This window comes from Doryrhamphus excisus, linkage group LG14, assembly GCF_037039965.1.
Source record: "Doryrhamphus excisus strain RoL-2023G ecotype Guam linkage group LG14, RoL_Dexc_Guam_v1.1, whole genome shotgun sequence".
In the NCBI taxonomy this organism is placed as follows: domain Eukaryota; kingdom Metazoa; phylum Chordata; class Actinopteri; order Syngnathiformes; family Syngnathidae; genus Doryrhamphus; species Doryrhamphus excisus.
The window spans coordinates 9,911,059-9,931,980 of record NC_136370.1 but is presented as its reverse complement, the minus strand read 5'-3'; the positions used below and the strand labels follow the sequence as shown (position 1 = coordinate 9,931,980).

At 38.0% G+C, this 20,922-nt stretch overlaps 1 protein-coding gene across 1 annotated transcript in view; it reads right to left on the bottom strand.

The window, feature by feature from the left end:
- The window catches only part of ltk (leukocyte receptor tyrosine kinase), a 52,254-nt gene extending 31,332 nt beyond the window's left edge, over positions 1 to 20,922 (bottom strand). The window contains exons 1-2 of the mRNA XM_058090985.2: positions 20,895 to 20,922; positions 9,786 to 9,988 (exon numbers count right to left, since the gene is read on the bottom strand). Coding sequence (XP_057946968.2) covers positions 9,786 to 9,834 — 49 coding nt within the window. The 5' untranslated portion in view covers positions 9,835 to 9,988; positions 20,895 to 20,922. The remainder of the gene's footprint in view (positions 1 to 9,785; positions 9,989 to 20,894) is intronic.

The following is a 20,922-nucleotide window of genomic DNA, read 5'->3' as shown; positions in this document are numbered from 1 at the left end:
GGTCAGTAAAGGTCCAGTGTGACGAATCAAAGAATTATAGAGACACTTTCATAAAGGCAGCCATAGAGCTAACAAGCCAGTTGGACTATTAACACAGAACCAGTTAAATGTCATTGTTGAAAATTCACTCGACCTATAAAAAAAACATTAACGGGATATTGTTATCATTAAATGGCATTTGAAACCCCCTGGAAATATCGAATCAACACACATATAATGGAAAAACAATAAACAGATTTGCCAGTAAATGTCAAAACTTGCCTAAAATGCCTAAAATCTTCAGTCCATCATTCCAACACAGAATAAGATGATGTGTTAGGGTAAAATTAGGGCATGTGAAAAGGTGTTTTGGGGGGTGGGGGGTTGGTTTCATGCGTATTTGATGTAGTTCAAGGCTACAACTCCTACATAATTAGCATGTCTCTTCTTCGTCTTCTTTTCATTTCCCCACAGAGAATCATGTTCCATCGCGCAGACATCTGAGCTCCATTTTTATGTGGCCCATTGCCAGCCATCAAATACAACGCAAAGCTCAATCATGTTTGGCAATATACGTACGTACCTCTCCAAGACGTGTTTTGGATTTGATATCCTCCTGAGACACAGCATTTTTGCATTAAATACTTGGGTGCAAACAATATACCACAATAGTTTGGGGGGTTGTTGTAGAATCTGATCATTTTTTTCACAATAGTCCTTTTTTTTGTCAACAATCATCTTTTCTACTATTTTGATGATTGAAGCAAGACTTTTTAAAATATGAACTTGAAAAATTCCACTTGCCTATTTAATATAAAATGTTAAAATAAACATTTTCAGTATGATACTGATAGTAAAATCATTCTTAATCATTGATTAAACTTAAATTTCCACATTAAGAACATCAATATCGGGTTGGCAGCCATTTACAAGAATAAAGTCAAAATGATAAGAGTTAAAAGTTGTCATCTAATATAAAATATTGTAATTCTACAAGAATAACATTTTAATATTACATCAGAAAATCATATCATTGGAGTAGCATAACATTTAAATATTAAAAAAAACATTTTTTTAAGTTGTAATGACAAACAAACCAAACAGTAAATAAGGTTGTCATTTTTTGAAAATTCAGTTGCAGAATAAAAGTGGAGGTTCCATGAATAAAGCCAATATCATATGGGAATAATATTTATAATTATGACAAGACAATTTACATGAAGAAAGTTTAAATAATTGGAAACACAAACAACAACAGTAGAAACTAAAATAAATATTGTCAAATAAAAATAAAAATTTTAACATAATCATTATTATAATTTCCGCAATCATTTTCACAATATTAGTAAGTAAACAAAGACTAAAATTGCACTTTGAAAAATAAGTTATAAAATTAATAAAATAATATTATTATAATAATATAATTGCAAAAATAAGACTGGGAAAAAGTTCTGTTGATATGGGAATAAAATTACACTGTTGTGAAAAAAATGACATGAAGTCAGTTGAACTATAAAAAGTCAAAGTGAAAAACAACAACAAAATTGAAAAAATGAGCAGCACAAAAAAGTAATACACCTTTTCACAGCTTTTACATAAGTATAAATATTATACCATGAAATATATCAAGTGTACATATATATTTATATATAATATACTGCATATTTTTGTTTGAGTTGTTTACAAATATACTACAAATATACTGTATTTCTAGCTACCTTGTACGTGACTGACATTTTCTACTGCTTTAGAGATGATAACTTGTCCCTGCAGATAATAACTAATATAGACGTTTATTACAAATGAAATGCAAAATAAACCACTATTACTTTTCATTTCAACTACAACACTTTCAAAGGAACACTAATTTACTAGTATTAGGACACAAATGGCAATGCGTGACGACCATTCACTCAAGTAAGAATGTGACTAAAATATCCATGTTTGACTGATAGTACATATGTCGTGCAAAGGCCATGTGGTAAGCTTGCCTGAGGGGGTTTAGTTTTGTATTGCTGGTTGCAACAAAGGGCATAGAATGACATCAATATATTTTGAAGAAGATATTAGCCTGGGGGCCACTTGTTGAACAACTCAACATACAGGGGGGATTTGTATGGAACCCAAATACATCTGATAACATCTCTTCAAAGATCCTCTTGCAGGCCCCAAATCGCCAGACTATTTTGGTACAACCCAGTGAGAAATCAAAAGATTTGCGTTCCCAAATTTGGCTGTGGGTTTCTCAAAAAGCGTTTATTTATATTTGTATATATCGCTTGCTTTTATTCCAATGTAATATTTCACCAAAGCAAGTGGCTAATTTGCATGCAACTGCTGAGTGCCCGTTTTCCTTTAAAACACAGTGAGCTATTAAACTGTCAAATTTTATTTTATGGTGTTTTGTCAAATGCACTGTGGATACAAGTATCGGGACACCTTCAGGCAGGCAAACTGGAGGAAAATACAATAATCAATCATAATTAATTAGTTAAAGACACAACCACGATTAGTAAATTTCCACAAATTGGATTTCTTATTTTTAAATTGAGTATTTTCGTACTTATAGCATAGAAAACCCGTTTACGACACTGAATACAATGTTTAACATTATTAGAGCCCTCTAGACATGAAATAACACCCCTATAGTTACTTTTACATTCACATTGCCCAATATTGTAGACTAAACAAGAGTGCATAAGCCATTTAAAACATTAAGAAGACTGACAGCGCACTGAAAGAGAGGCAGACAGGAAGTGATGTCAGGATTTCAGAGATGAGTTTCAGCTCTGCGTTAGAAATGGTCACAAAAGTAGCCTGTGTTTTTATTAGGGACACTTATTTTTGTACAAGTACTGGTACTGGTCTTGCAGCATTCAACTGAGCAAAACAAACATTTGCAAAAATTGGCAATCAATGCAAAAAAAAATGAGCTGCAGTAAGAAAAACGCCAATCAAACCACACTACAGTCGTCCCTGGCTGTGTCCCGGGTTGAACAATGTGATCGCTTGCTCGGTTTTCCAAATATGAATTAATAAATTACTTGATTGCTGTTTTGATGGTTGACTATGGCCCATTATTAATCAAAAACACTGAAAGACAAGTCATAGTATATGATATTCCGGTTACTAAGTGTCAGTAACCTTCAGCCAAATATGAAAAAAAGTTTTCCTCACATTCAGTGTGGAAGTGGTATGTTTTTGGCTTCTTACTTTGTCCTTATTTCCCACACTCATTTGGAAACATTTTCTTAAGTTTATAATTAATAAATTGGATGCTAAATAGTTAGCTAGCTAGCATGCTAACCTTAAAGCCATGACTGTCTCTTGTGTGCCTGCATCCCTCTGCCTGCATATTGGTAATGTGGTGTAAACAAAGAATAATAGGAGTGTAAAGTTGACTATAGGGGTGTTATTTCGTGTCTACAGGGCTCTAATAATGATTTAAAAATCCTACTTTGCGGAAATTCACAGTGTGGTGAGGTCTGGTACCAAATTTCTTTCCCATTTCTCCATTCCACTTAAATAGCTTCAGCAAAAAGGAAGGCTAAGTCGAGTGGGCATGTATAGACTGTATTTGTCTGTGCACTGACCTCTTTAACTTGGATGTGAAAACGTCTCCTACAAATATTGTGTTTCCGAAGTAATGAAGTCCCATGACTCGATTTATGAACAAATTGGCTGCAGCTTGGCTCGAGTTAACAGTTCAAATGTACCGCTATGCAGTTGTTTTGCACCACTCTTCTTTCTGGGCATGCTGCGTCTGGGTGTGCGCGTGTGTTCTATGACAATCAGCTATGATGAGAAATGGCAACACAACTTAAACTAATATACATTTAATTCAAGGTGACTCAGGGCAAGTACTGTAAGCTGACATGTTGATGTGATTAGAAATGTGACTAAAAGCTTTGAGGCATGGTGACGTACTCTCGTTAGGATAATGTGATGGGATTTTTGGGGGGGCATTTTCATCTATGTGGGTTATATTTATAATACAAGACAGACTGAATGTCAGGATTCAGGATGATGAAACGTCAGGAGAGCAGAATATAAGGTAGGCTACATCCCAGAAAAACTACAATACTCATCATGCCTTCATTTGTCATCTAGCTATCTAGTTATATCGTCACTTTAAACATTTTCAAGTACTTTTAAAGGTTTTGTGATGGCAGCAATTTGATTCCGGAACATATTATTCAAATTTGAATTGCGTTAAATCTTACAAGGCCGACTGATTGATAAGCATGGCATGACAAAACTAAAGCAATTACATGAATTTCTTAAAAATATTTGCAGGGTTGTTGCAGGACATGTGTTTGTGTCATAGTAAGGCAACTGTCCTCACAGGAAGAGCCACAACAAAAGCTCTTTGTTGAAGCCACCTCCATTGGTTAGTAATGCTTTTCAGACCTCTTGTGACTCATAAAATGAGGAGCGTCCATTAGCTGAAGAGAAGATATCAGCTTGGGTATGTCTGTGTAGAGGATTCTTCTTTTGGCTGAACGCTCCTAAGCGGCTCCTTATTGTTTATTCATTCATTCATGCATGAATTTATTTTCTCCCGCTGGAGCCTATCCCAGCTGTCTTCATTCATACCTATGGACAAGTTGATGTCGCCAATTAACCTAGCATGTTTTTGGAATGTGGGAGGAAACCGGAGTACCCGGAGAAAACCCACGCATGCACGGGTGAACATGTAAACTCCACACAGAGATGGCTGAGATTGGAATCGAACTCGGGTCTCCAAGCTATGTGGCCTGACTGTTAACCACTCGAAAACCGTGCAGCCATTATGTGTATTAATTTTCTACCGCTTATCCTCACAAGAGTCGCGGTGGTGCTGGAGCCTATCCCAGCCGTCTCTGGGCGAGAGGCGGGGTATACCCTGGACTGATTGCCAGCCAATCACAGGGCACATATAGACAAACAACCATTCACACTCACATTCATACCTATGGACAATTTGGAGTCGCCAATTAACCTAGCATGTTTTTGGAATGTGGGAGGAAGTCTGAGTCCGCGGAGAAAACCCACGCATGCACGGGAGAACACGTAAACTCCACACAGAGATGGCAGAGGGTGGGATTGAACTCGGGGCTCCTAGCTGTGAGGTCTGCGCGGTAACCACTGGACCGCCGTGCAGCCCTATTATAATACAATGGTATATAATAACATCGTGGCACAAAATCATTATAAACACCGCCAATGGTGATAAACGCCGGCAAAAATTGGCTGAATGGAAGCTCGTAGCAGGGCTAGTTTGTGTGGTTATTTGTGCACGACAACGGACATCATAGGAAATACCTATATTTATATAGTCTTCCATCTACATAACGGACTTCTATATTATCCAAGATACAGCAATATTATTGTAGCAGCTAACATGAAAAACTATTTTTATCTGGCGGACTAACTCAATGCGTCACTAATTGATAGTCTGAGCGTCATTCACAGATGGAAGAGTGGATACGTTCTGCCATCAGCATTTTTTACCTGAGGACACGTCTTTTGCAGGAACCCACAGCCAACCTTGCAGCTTATAAAATAATAATATTCATTTGTTGTTTTGAACAAACACACAAATGGGACAAAAATTTACCGATTATGGACAGAGAAGACAGATAGTTTGAAAGAGGGCCGAGGGAGGCCATCAAGGTTGAGAAACCATCTCTGACCAGAGGCGGTAGTCTATGACACCACCTATCTACCGCATACAATACTGTCCAAAAACAACAAATGAACATAACACAGCCATCTTTGGTCTTAGCTGAATGAAATTCCAACAAAGGTGATTCCACTCAAACGACTGTCGTTGTCTCCAATGTATCTTAACAACTCTCGTTTTTCACCACAAAATACTGAAACCATTTTGTTTGGGGCATGCCTCAAGCTGAAAAAATAAATACTTTGGATCTTCCACCATCCCTTCAGACTACAGTAGAGCAGTCCTAATGCGATCAAGCCCTGAGAATACAATGACCTGCATGAATGAGAACATCCGCAGACAGTGCTATAGCAGCTTTACATGCATCAATTGTGACAGCCAACAGCTGCCTGCAGAGTAGAGGCCCCTCATCCATCCATCCATCCATGTCAATCACCCACTGAGCTGACACCACCCACACCAGCAGCATCCATGTTCAGTGTGCATATACTCTTCCAACAAATATGGAAGATGGAATTAAACCAGAACATCGCTATGACCAACCAATGTCTTTGTTTTTCAGATAAATGAGTATTTGCTGATTTCACAATAAAACCCACAATCCTCCAACTTGGAGACCTTCTGATGCAGCAGTCCAGTGGAAGAAACAAATGTCCGAAGAGTCCAAGCACTCAAGTCTTGTGACACATCATCATCATGTGACCACGGAGTCTTTATTATCGTCTCGAGGACATGTGGACAACATTTCATTTTACATTGTATTAAATTACAAACATTTCATGTGCATAAATGTTGAAAATTCATTAGAAATAAGGTCCGCTGAAAAATGTGAATAATAAATAACAATCCCCTCTCAAATTGTCAGCAAAGCAACTCATCCATCATATGCCTTCATCATATCCATATATGTCTTCAACAAAGAAACCACGACACACAGCCACAAACCACTAAATTGTGTAAAAATCAACACTCTAGACATAATTGGGACATTTGGAGCAAAACCGAAAGTGTTTCCTCAAGTGTTCTTGTCTGCCATCCAATTCATTTTCTGTTACGCTTTGTTCTTCATGACCAGAATGGCTAAGGGTCCTTAAAGTGCATTGCTCCTACACTCCACACCCCTGCCAGATTATGCTTTGCTTTGAGTCGCCTGCTGAGCGAAACATCGCTTTCATCTGCAACACAGAGTGGGCTCTCGTCCAGCCACTTAGGAGTTGGATCTAAAGCAATGCAGAGTACAAAAAAAAACACAAAAAGGGGAGGGGGGGGTGTTGTAACATATATATTCTCAGAAGGCAGCCGGTTTGGGATGCATGTTGCTCGGAAAAGCTCCAAATCGGTGATGTAAGGAAGTGGCAGCATGGGTGATACACATGGGATGGACACCTCTGTGTTGAATAATAGCTTAACTAAAACAATATGCATTCATTTGGTGTAAATTTCATCTTTACTCATTTTAATAGCGTCCAGGGTTATTACTGGATTTGTGTTGATCAGAGGTGCTGAGAGCTGCACAATGTCTTCTGATTTAACGAACGCACATCCTGTTAATGTTCTTCATTGATCACAGATGGTAGCGTCTGGACCAACAAGACCTCTGAGAAATAGCAACAGAGATTTATACAAGGGAAATTTAGCTTAGAGGCAATTCGTTTGGATGCTCGGCAACCAGAAGCTTCTGGAAAATTGGCCTCACAGTTAAAATAATTCACTAAGGACCGAGAGATTGACATTCAAATTAGGTATTATTATTCATTCATAATTTGGAATTCATCCACCTTACAAGTGTGGTATATAAACACACTGATTAAACAGCATGATTACTGCACAAGTGTGCTTTAGGATGGTCACAATTTTTTAATGGTATTTCTACTATAAATGCACCTGTACAAAGGTGCATTTTATGAAGTTATGAACAATATTTGGGAGACATGGGCCTTGTGTGTACATCTTTCAGTTCAGCTCATGAATAATAGAAGCAAAAACATGTTTCTGTTTATATATTGTTAAGTAGCGTTGCATCCAAATCATAGCTTTGTGGCCATATGTGCACTGCCTGCTATAGTGAGAGTCACACTCATCAGCTTGTTTGCAGACAAGAATATCCCTTTGATTCATTTCTGGACACTAAATAAGCACAGATGATTGGCTCCGCTGTCAGTGCTGTTATATATGTATATATTATATATATATATTATATTATATATTATATATATATATTATATTATATATATTATATATGTATATTAACAACATGCTGAACAAACGTGTTATTGAAATCGGAAATACACGATTTCCCCTCAGCTACTATCTCACATATAGTCATATCAGGTAATATCCACACCTCTGGTAATATGGATATATATATATAACCAAAACTAGGTTATGTCAGCCTTTTTCAATTTTTCTTCCTCAAAAAATGCACATTAATGCCGAGTTGGAATGCCAAAGAAACATCACAGTATATCATAACAGGTATCCAACTACTAGGAATGGACATTTGAATATATTTTTGACCAGGGTAACACTTTAAAGCAATCTAATTTAACTTATTTATGATGTATTATGTAAAACTATGACAGGAACCACATTCAATTGAAAACACAACATGTAAGTGACCAGTGTAGAATACTACATTTCTTTGAATGCCTTATATTTAGCAATTTAGTTTTTTTGCTTGAAAATGTGTAATTGGACCAAAAATGTGAAATATATGCATTTTTTTGTTTTTTACTAATAATAAGCTGGGCTGCACAGCGGACGAGTAGTAAGCGTGCAGGCCTCACAGCTAGGAGACCCGAGTTCAATTCCACCCTTGTCCATGCATGTTCTCCCCGGGTTTTCTCCGGGTAGTCCGGTTTGCTAGGTTAATTGGCGACTCCAAATTGTCCATAGGTATGAATGTGAGTGTGAATGGTTGTTTGTCTATATGTGCCCTGTGATTGGCTGGCCACCAGTCCAGGGTGTACCACACCTCTCGCCCAGTCAGCTGGGATAGGCTCCAGCACGCCCATGGTGGTAGAAAATGAATGAATGTATGTATTCAACCACAAAACAGCATGTGAATCGGCAAAATTCAAAATTCAAACCGTGACATGGCAGTGATGACTGTACAATCCAAAAACTGTCTGTGAGGATTGCAATCAAAGGATGATGAGACTCCTTCAGAAAGCTCTCAACTTCTTTTCCGATTGTCAAATCATATAGTGCCTTAAAATATCCATGACTGGCTAGCTCTTGCAACAAAACTCGAAACTTGAGACGAAATATAGACCACCTTCTGCTGCTTTTCTACCAAGTAGTGCACCACATTTCACCTGCTTTTCTACAAAACCAAGCATATACAGTCTAAGCAGACATTATGAGCATCCTACTGTTACTGAAGGCTAACAGGAAGCTGCAGTTCTGACACATGTATCTCTTAATTTGTATGAAAATCCAAATATTAAGCAGCTCAACTACAAGAGGAGGCACGCTGGATTCACCTCAGGACAACAAGAGGCAGAGCTACTGGGACTGTTGGTTGGCACAAATCAATCAATGCTGGGTCCTGACTGCGGTATATCAATTATGGACACTAAATGCAATGAGTGGCTCCTGCATCTGCTGCTTTGTGCCTTCATTACATTTAAGATGCAAAGTTTGCAGTACCGTGAAAGAAGCTACATGAAGCATGTATAAGCATACACTGATTAGAGATCTGTATGAAGAATTGTTTGGAGAGCAAAATGAGCTGCAGCCCTCCAATTTTGGCAACCCACTCAGGAAGAAAAATACTTTAAAAGCCACTTTAAATCAGCAGTACTAATAAATCAATATATGGAAGTTATCACCATGTTATAAGAGAACACTCAACTGGGAAATGAGCTAACTCAGTTGGCAAGGGAGCAAAAATAATAATCATTTTAATAATTATTTATCTTTTAGGACGCTCAATTTCCTGCCAAGTGTTGCTGTTCTCAAATATACAGTAAATGAATTATGGTTTGATGATCAAAATCCAACACATTTGACGGTATTTATTAAAATGAGATAACTACAAAATGTGCAGTACAAAACAACAAGATCAATTTCGGTGTGCATGGCAGCCTCTAACTTATTCAGACACCAAAACGATTAAAGTTTGATAAAAGTCACTTACTTATTAAAATGACGACGGGCAGGAAAAGACGCCTTTCCGTAACGTCCATGGCTCCCGTGTTTGTCAACTCCGTTCCCCGGGAAGTGGGTGTTCTTCGGCGTCTTTAGATCCTCATGTAGCCGTCGCTAAGACGCTCTCAAGCGGTCTCGAGAGACCGAGTCGGCGCGCCGGTTGGTTGGTTGCTTGTTTGGGCAAGTTGCGCACTGAGAGATGTGAGTGATGCTGATGTTGCTGCAGTGACGTCATCAGATACGCCTCCGCCCTCACGTGTTTGGCGCTTTCCCCCCCTCAATGACGATCTTTTCTTCCCCTTTGAAGTCTATTTTTATTTCATTATATTTTTTCAACAGAAAAACATATAGAATTCATTACAAAAGTGGAATATAAATATAAATAATAAACATACTACTACACAAAAAGGGGTGTCATTTCAGGGTGAAGCTAACATGCTAACAAGCTAACTTAAATTGACCTCAACTTTTGAATGCAGTTCTCTAACAAGGAGTTTTCTACAGCTTATCCTCACGAGGGTCGCAGGGGGTGCTGGAGCCTATCCCAGCTGTCTTCGGACGAAAAGCAGAGTACACCCTGGACTGGTGGCCAGCCAATCACAGAGCACATATAGACAAACAACCATTCACACTCACATTCATACCTATGGACAATTTGGAGTCGCCAATTAACCTTGAGAGGAAACCGGAGTACCCGAAGAAAACCCACGCATGCACAGGGAGAACATGCAAACTCCACACAGAGATGGCCGAGGGTGGAATTGAACTTGAGTCTCCTAGCTGTGAGGCCTGCACGCTAACCCTTTTCCACCGTACAGCCCCTACCAAGGAGTAAAACAGCAAAATTCACAATGAATCAACTAATAAAGTGTGAGTCTATATTTAGTATGTCTAATTGATGTCCAAAATGTGTTATTATAACTATTATATTAGGTAATGTGAATGTAAAGGTGACTACACAGTTGGGTTGTTATTTTATGTCTATATAGAGGGCTCAAATAATGTAAAAAAAAAAACTATTTAGAAGGCCGCAAACAAGTTTTCTATGCTCCAATTATGCTCAATTTATATATTAGGAATCCCACTGTGCTGAAATTCGTGTCAGGAACCAATTAACCATGATAAATGGGTTGTGTTGTCGCTATGGGTGATTTACTGTATGGACTCACACACAGCCTGGAAGCAATTTGATGGGTTCCTATGTGAAATGCAAAAAAAAAACATATAAAGCACACCATTGTGTCACCAAACCACACTGTTTTGAATGCATTGTTGTTTGTTTGTTGTAAAATGATCGGGTCTGGATAAACTGCAGTAAATGAGGAATTCATTCATTTTCTACCGCTTATCCTTATGAGGGTCGTGGGGGTGCTGGAGGGCACATATAGACAAACAACCATTCACACTCACATTCATACCTATGGACAATTTGGAGTCGCCAATTAACCTAGCATGTTTTTGGAATGTGGGAGGAAACCGGAGTACCCGGAGAAAACTCCACACAGAGATGCCCAAGGGTGGAATCGAACTCGGGTCTCCTAGCTATGAGGCCTGTGCACTAACCACTTGTGCTTGTGCAGCCTAAATGAGGTATTACTCTATATATTTAAAGACACAGCAGCTATAAGGTACTAGTCATTGGTATCATCATCATCATTTTATCAACTCAAAACAAGGTTATGTGTTTAGCCCCAGTTACCATGGTGATACAGCTGCTTTAGTCCAGTTTTCCACTCAACACAGCTCCCTATGCCACTAAACTCCCTAACCCCCAACTCTTGCATGTACTGTATCTACATAATATTCATGTGGGGCTCCCTGGCTACTGTCACCTAACATGGCTACCTGCACAGTAACAACTTTGTTGACACAATAACACCCCCGTTGTGTGACCTCTACATGACAGTTTACACTCACTTACTGGCACCATTCTCTAAACATGGCTGCTTCACTTTGCATGTCATTCCTTCCATAACCTGCTGCTGCTTTAGCAGCAAGGTCAGCATCATTATTCCCTTTTGCAATGATTGAGTACCCTTTTGGCGTCCTTGCTTTTGCTTTTAGGCAATGCTAATGATTCCTGTAATTTGATCATTTCAGCCATGTGTTTAATAGCTTCCCCTGTTGATGCCATGTAATTGGTTACCTGAAAACACAATATGCGAATAATATTTTAACACAACTCTAATCATTTGAATGAATAATGTGTTTATGCAATCCAATCACTGCTCTCATTGGTGTATTACCTTGACTGTTATTCCCCAACGGGATTCACTTGTTTGCCAAATAGAAGAATGTCCTCCATCATTGCAGATTTAGCAGCCAACTGAGGAGTGCCTTTATTTTATTTAAATGAGAGTCGAACAAGCATGAATGATTTGTCCTCTTACGACTAGTGAAGATTTATGTTGAATGAAAGGGATAAATGAACATTTAAGATCACTTTTAACTCCATTAAAGGACTTGTCTGTTGATAAAAGATGGCACACAAACACCACCTTGGTGTTTTGCTTTATTTTTTTATTTTTGGATTCTGTTGTGTTTTTCCACCTTCAAAAAGTTGGCAGTTACAATTTTCTTTGCCTCGATTTTGAGATATTTTGCAGCCATGACAACAAGAAAAGTAGAGCCAACCACTGGTGATGTCTAACAGGATGCTAACACATGTGATGTAAATATGTTACAAACAATGTCATAAGGAGTAACACAATGTGTGCCATATTGTACTGCTAACCGGAACGTGAACCTAAATATACACAAATCGTGGGTCATGATAAGCAAGGCTCCACTGTACTACATTGGCCTTTTCATGTCAAGTAGTAATAATATAGTTTATTATTGTAAAAAGTGAATTTTTACTCTGCTTTGATACCAAGCTTAAGCGAGTATATTGTTTAAAGATGGTTATCCAGCTCATACGTACATGTTTGTCAATATTTTTGCAACTTTCTTGACTGGATAAATGTGCCTGCTTCCCATAAGCTCAGTTTCCACTTAAAGACTACCCATCATTCTGCCTGATAAAAGACGTATAGCAACATCTTTGTGAGGGTAAAATGCAATGTCTTCTAACTCGGTGGTTGTCTTTTATACATTTTATTGAATCTGTCTTCATGGTATGCATTTAAAAGCAGACTTTGTAGGCACATCAAACAACCGAAGGAGGGGACTCAAGTTCTAAACATCATGAGAATAAGCACGGTTTTTCAGATCAGAGGTTCCCCTCCTGGGGTGAACCTTTAAACTCTTTAAGGTTTGGATGCAGTTAAGACATAAGGTCTCCTTTGTCTCTGCTTTTATTTGATTGGTGAATGGTTGCTCTGAAGCCTGGTGTTCCACGCTTTGCACGGACGGGGAGGAACACAGAATGTGTCATTTGTAGCGTGACCTCAATGAACTCCATTTTTTTGTCCAGTTTGTTGCTGCTCGTCTGTATTGTGTGTCATATGCAAGGAAACATGTCAATGAAATACTTCAAGGCTATGTTCATATTTTCAAAAACACACATTCAAGGCGATTATGCACATTTTGGCCAATCAAAAACATGACATGATGATTCACAAAAACTAAAGACGTTTTTAAGGATGAAAACATCCACTCGGCTGTAAATGAGAGGCCAAAACATGCATGCCGATATGCATGTGGACGTAGATTTAATCAGTGTCCTCTTGCTTTTAGGGTATACTCAAAACCGGGCCATTTGACCTTGCTTGGGCCCAACCTTAAAGTCTTCTCTGTTTTATGCAACGTAGCACAGTCACAGAACGCCTGTAATGCAATCACTTCTTAACAATAACAGATGCATGAATTAATTTGAATAGTGTTGCCTCTTGCCACATCACAGTTTGAATTTTAAGGCTTTTCTCAATCACGTTTTTTTTTTTAAAGAATTAATTTTAAAATCATGCTGTTTTGTGGTTGAATGCAGTCTATTAGTGCAAAAATATGCATTTTTAAGCAGGTTTTATGTAGTTTTTGGACTAAATTAAGCATTTTCAAGCATGAAATTGGCGAAATTAACTAAAATACAAAACACATTAAGAAGACACACTCAAATTGTGAATGTAGTATTCTACACTTGTCACTAGGTGTCAGTAATGTTACTTTAGTGTATGGTGAGACAAGCACCGGACTTGATCAAGAGGCTTTTATTGCAGGTTTGAATGATGTCTGCCACAATAATAACAACAATCATAACAATAAGATATAACAATATGAAATAACAATGCGGACTAGTGTTGTGGAAGTAACACATACTAAAACTCACTTCTGAACCCTCAACATCACTTCCTGCCCTCCACACATTTACTGCAACACAAGGTATGTAAGATGATACTGAAACATAACTCCATCCAAAAATGCCTTAATCGTCAGATGACAACCACACAGTTATAGTCAATTGCTGTATAGCATGAACAAACAAACTACTAACTACTGACGTGACTTGAGAACTAATGCTGTAACGTGAAAGTAAGCATAAAGAAAAATGAAACAGTCCTGCAAAGTCTTAATCTTAATCTTAAATTTAGCATTTTCAAGCATGAAAATGGCTAAATTAACTAAAATACAAATACAAGGCACATTAAGAAGACACACTCAAATTGTGAATGTAGTACTCTACACTTGTCACTAGGTGTCAGTAATGTTACTTTAGTGTATGGTGAGACAAGCACCGGACTTGATCAAGAGGCTTTTAATGCAGGTTTGAATGATGTCAGGCACAATGCTTAGCCACTGATCAACAATGTCTTGTTGTTGTGACTTAACCATTTTGCACCAAAATATATCACACAGTTGTGTGAAAAAGTATTTGCCCCCTTCCTGTTTTTTTTTGGTTTTTTTTGCCATGTTTGTCACACTTGTTTCAGTTCATCAAACAAATTAAAATATTAATGATATATTAATGATATATTAATATTAATTGTCAATGACAACACAACTGAACACAAAATGACGTTTTTAAGGGAGAACAAATCCAAACCTAGTCTGGAAAATGTTATAAGGCCGTTTCTAAACAGTGAACCACAGTGAGAGCCATTATCCACAAGTGGAACAGTAGTGGAACTTCCCAGGAGTGGCCGGCCAACCAAAATTACCACCAAGAGCGCAGTGATGACTCATTCAAGAAGTCACAAAAGACCCCACAATAACGTCTAAAGAACTGCAGACCACATTTGCCTCAGTTAAGATCAGTGTTCATGACTCTGACATGACACTGGACAAAAATGGCCTACATGGCAGAATTCCAAGATGAAAACCATTTTTTCTATACTCAATTTGTCTCAATTTTTCTAGAAAACATCCTGATGATCCCCAAGACCTTTGGGAAAATACACAAGTGTGAGTCCCATTACATCTGGCGTAAAAGTAACGCCACATTTCAGAAAAAGAACATCATATCAACATGAAATATGGTGGTGGTAGTGTGATGGTCTCAACCATGAATTCTGCTGTCAAGTCATTTTTGTAGGTGCGCCCAGTAGGGATCGGCTTCAGCCTGGCTTTTTTATGTTTTTCTTCACGGTGCCATCCATCTTTTATTGTGTGTGGGTCTAACAAAGACTGTGTTCACCTCATTTGCCTCTAACCTGTGGCATCCAAACTTGCCCCAAAGTGCAACACAGCAAAAGACAAATCAGCATCATTTCTGTAAATCTTCTCATAATGAGAATTCCTCACATGGATGCTATCATACTGTTCCCATGTCACAATAGCTTTGGATTAGCGCCCAGAACTAATAGCGATGGATACGCTCTCATTCAGAGCAGATTCAAACAAGCCGGGAACAAACCAAGGGTCATAATTCAAACTTCCTGTCAGTGTCATAATCAATGAAAAGTACAAAATGGGCAAAGAATAAAGTGGATTCAATGAACCCTGAACCCAGGTTGACTGCACAGCATGCATGTGAGTGAAGTACTAAATCCAAAGGCCACCCCTGATCAGAATCAGTATCAGAATCAGAATCAGAATCACAATCAGAAAAGGGTTTATTGCCAGGTATGATCAAACACATACTAGGAATTTGTTTTGGTATCCTTGTTTTGATTCCTTCCTATCTACCTACCTACCTAACTATCTACCTACCTGCCTTCCAGCTAACTACCCAAAGAACCAACTGATAAATCCAGCAGACTTGAAGGAGGCCAAAAACAGTGTAGCTAAGAACAACAGTGTTTTTTACAAGTCACTATAAATGCAACTCACACTGAATTAATAGGCTTCAGCGGGGTTTACGTTCAGAGGTGTTTCTCCCCATATTTTCTTTTTCTCCGTAATGGAGTGTCTTATATAAATCAACTAACTCAAAGCACTTGTAATATACGGTAGTTTGGAAAAGTGTTTTTCCTCTTCCTGATTTCCTTTTTTTTTTTTTTTGCCCACTTAAATGTTTGAGATCATTAAACAAATTTAGATATTAGTCAACGACAACACAAATGAACACAAAAAGCAGTTTTTAAATGAAACCTATATATTAAACCTAACAACTGGTTGCGCCACCCTTAGTAGCAACAACTGCAATCAAGTATTTGATTGCAATGAGACTCATACAGCGCTGTGGAGGAATTGAGCCCCAATCATTTTTGCAGAATTGTGGTCATTCAGCCACACTGGAGGGTTTTCCAGCATGGACCACTTTTTTAAAGGTCAATCAGATTCAGGTCAGGACTCCAAAGTCCATTTACTGATTGCTTGTATATTGAGACAATAAGTCCTGCAACTGTCCACTGAAGCTAGTTTGAATCTTCCATAGTTTTGTCTCACCCTGTTCCCTTACTCCTTGCTTAACTGAGTCTATACCATCTCCCAGGACCATCCCGAATTTAATCATGTAATTGGATTAGAAGAACCCTATTACTCTGGATGGCCTGCAGAATTAAGGCTTTGTTTCAATGTCTTGTTACGTGAATGTTGTCCTATCATGAAAGGAGACTTGTTTGTTGGCAGCAGCGTAGATTCAAGGAAAAGCAGAGGCATGTGACATCGCCTTATTATGATGTTTATTGTGACAGAACATCCTCTTGTGAAGGGTTAGAGACACTTGTTTATAACAAACATCCAGTTCAACATTTTATTATCTTGTTGTGCGCATATGAAAATTATTTTTGTAAATAACTGAGCATATTAGGCTGCATGGCAGGCGAGTGGTTAGCGCGCAGGCCTCACAGCTAGGACACCTGAGTTCAATTCCACCCTCGGCCATCTCTGTGTGGAGTTTGTATGTTCTCCTAATAATTCCTAGAATAATTCCTAATGCCACCTACAGAGAACATACTAACTCCTTATTTCTAAAATCACAAATACTTAAACTTGCTGATATAGTTCATCTTCAAACAGCTAAAATAATGCATAAGGCTAAAAATAACCAATTAGCTAAAAATGTCATCCAATACTTCTCTACAAGAGAGGAGAAATATGATCTCAGGGAAGAACTAAATTTGAAACACTTCTATGCTAGGACTACGTTAAAAAGCCATAGCATTTCAGTATGTGGAATCAAACTATGGAATGGATTGAGTAAGACCCTTAAACAATGCACAACGATGAGCCAATTCAAGAAACAATACAAGCAGTTGATGTTTGCTAAATACAAGGATGAAGAGTCTTGAACCAGTCATGATGTGCTATACATATCACTATATTGACACTTACTATGGTACCCATTATGGCATTGGATGGTCATATCACCTCGTACTTTGGTACATGACCAAAAAATAAAAAATAAAAATAAAAAAAAATTAATAAAAATTAATTTAAAAAATGAATAAATTAAATAAATTTGCTAAATACAAGGATGAAGAGTCTTGAACCAGTCATGATGTGCTATATATATCACTATATTGACACTTACTATGGTACCCATTATGTTATTGTATGGTCATATCACCTCGTACTTTGGTACGGGACAAAAAAAAACAAACAAAAAAAACCCTTAAACTATATTAGGAAAGCAGGAAGTGAACAAATGTAACAGTTACTGATTGTAAAAGTACCAGATGGAGGGGTAGGATTTAATAAGCTTTGCTTCTTCCTACTCCTTTCGGACATGTGGAACTGTGAACTGATTATGTGATGCATTCAATTGTAATCTGATGCATGTTCAAATGAAATAAAACCATTACCATTACAAATACATTAAAAAAAATAGGTTAGGTTAATTGGTGACTCCAAATTGTCCATAGGTATGAATGTGCGTGTGAATGGTTGTTTGTCTATATGTGCCCTGTGATTGGCTGGCGACCAGTCCAGGGTGTACCCCGCCTGATGCCTTGATGCAGGTTGTTTACTTTTCCAAGAACTTTTCACGTGACAGAGCCCTCACATCAATCGCATCTACCTCAGGATTCCACATTTTGCAAGCAGGAAATGAACTCCGATAAGATTTCCTGCTCCTTTACGCTGTCAAAGCTTCCAGCAGTGAAAGGAGCAGGCGTTTGTACCTCCACGGGATTTTCAGTAGAAATGACGGCACATTTGCATAGTGAATTTGATGCCAATCTCATATTCCCCGTCTTCAAGGCTTTGTAATCCAAATCAAGTGAAAAATGTGATTTTTATTGGCTTAAATCTGACTCCTGGCCGAACCTGCTCAGACAGATAATCAGATCTATGTGCTCTTAACTGTTAAGAGGAGAGGAATGTCAAATAGAGGCTCTTTTTCTTTTTGGATGGATGAAATAACATGTGTTTTTCATAAATTCACACACATTTACTATAGAGGTGAGGAATAATACTGCTAAACATGAGGCAGCTCTGTCTTTCACGTGTATTAGATTAAACTTGAAGAGTAAAGCCATTTCCTGTTGTCAGTCGATGCAAAAAAAACAAGTTTATCACTTCATGACGTCTGACAACGCTCTCTACTGAGCTTGGATGTTCAAATGCTAATTAAAACAACAATGCATCAAAGCGGCGTGGTCTCCATACACAATGTTGTGTTTATATGGCAGTTTGCAGATTGCGTTTCACATTGGAAGCCATCAAATTGCTTCCAGGCCGTGTGTGAAGACACAATTTAATCACCCATAAAAGACAACCTTGAAGAAATGTTATTTTTACAAGTATCGTAATCCCTCTTTAATCGTGGTCAATTAATTCCAAACCCGACTGTGACAAGTGAAGTGTGATTCTTTATTTCTACATTTATATTTTCATTTAAAAAAGCTGTTTACAACCTTCTAAATACGGGTTTTAACATTACCAGAGCCCTTTAGACATGAAATAACACCCCTATACTCAAATTACACAATATAGTAGATATAATTTATGTTATTGTTATTGTGCCTGTTGGGAAGACACAATTTAATCACCCATAAAAGACAATACTCACAGCTGCCAACCTTGGAGAAATTTTATTTTTACAAGTATCGTAATCCCTCTTTTATTGTGGTCAATTAATTCCAGACCCGACTGTGACAAGTGAAGTGTGATTCTTTATTTATAAATTTTATATTTTCATTTTAAAAAGCTGTTTACAACCTTCTAAATACGGGTTTTAACATTATAAGAGCCCTTTAGACATGAAATAACACCCCTATAGTCACCTCTATACTCAAATTACACAATATAGTAGATATAATTTGTTATTGTTATTGTAAAACATGCAATAATAGCCTGATGTTTTCATCGAACGTGAAACTGACACCTAGTGACGAGTCTAGAATACTACATGTACAGTTTGAATGTGTCTTCTTAAAGGAATACTGCTCTTTTTGGGGTCAACAACCACAATCCCTATGTGAGATTAAAACATGCGTTTTTTTCTTTTCTATGCTTTCTAAAAATATGGTTGTTAAAAATAACATTTTTAGTGCACCATTTCCTTAAAAATGCATATTTTTTAACTGATAATGGGCCGTATTGAACCACGAGACGGTGAACATTTAAACCGAGAAGCGGCAAGAGATTACTGTACCAAAATGCGTGCCAAGTATGAAAAATACATGTTGGCCAATCTTCATGAAGCATCAGCATGGAAGAGAAGAATTCTACACTCCACATGGTGGCACGTTTCTGAGCAGCCACAGAATTTCAAGCCATCAGTGTTATTTATACTCAAGGGATATTTCGATATTTAGTAAAACAGCAACCAACACACACAACTGCACTCCCAGATTGGACAGTAGATAGAAGTACATCAATTGTACAACTCCGCTTTCAGTTTCCGCTCCTTTTCTTCAATATTGAAACCATCAGTCAAACAGATGAAAGTTTAACGATTTGAGAAGCTTAGACGGTGACTCATGGGTTCAAACGGCACCTGTGACTGCACGCTACATTTCGCATATGTTTTTTATGCTTGTAATATATTGATTGATGTATGCATAAAAATGCATTTTAAAAAAATCACAATATTGACAAATGGAGGTGTGTGAATGTCAGCTGATGTGTGTGGACATACATCTTTAATCAATCCATCTATTTTCTATGCCGCTTATCCTCACTAGGGTCACGGGGGTCTGCTGGAGCCTATCGAGAGGTGGGGTACACCCTGGACTGGTCGCCAGCCAATCACAGAGCACATATAAACAAACAACCATTCACACTCACATTCATACCTATGGACAATTTGGAGTCGCCAATTAACCTAGCATGTTTTTGGAATGAATGAAGTTATAAAAACCCGTCATCTGTGTGACTCTGTGGAGATAGCTACACTGTGCTGCCGTCTGTCGTCATAACAGAAAGCTGTGGCTTGCCATGGTGTGTATATGTTAATTGCACAAAAATATTTACGTAATTAATGAAATAAAGTAGTTACTCCTGTTAACGTGCTATTTTTGACAGTCCTAATTCTCATACATGGCAGTGGTTCAAACACTTACCCATAATATTTGGTCATATTCCTAATTTTAGCACTTTGATGACGCTTTCAAGGTACTGATACTTGATACTTTCAAGGTCCCGCTGCAGTACCCTTGTTCCAATTGGACCGTCACGTTATTCAACCACGTTTAGTCTTGATACTACACACTGTATTATCTCTGATTAACCAGGCTTCATCAGTAACTTTAAGGTCAAAAGGAAATGCACTGCTCTTGACATTCGGCCCCAAACACAGTTGCCGACTAACGACAAGTCAAATTAGCTCACTGACCTGTTCTGGCGTGTGTAATTTGCATCCA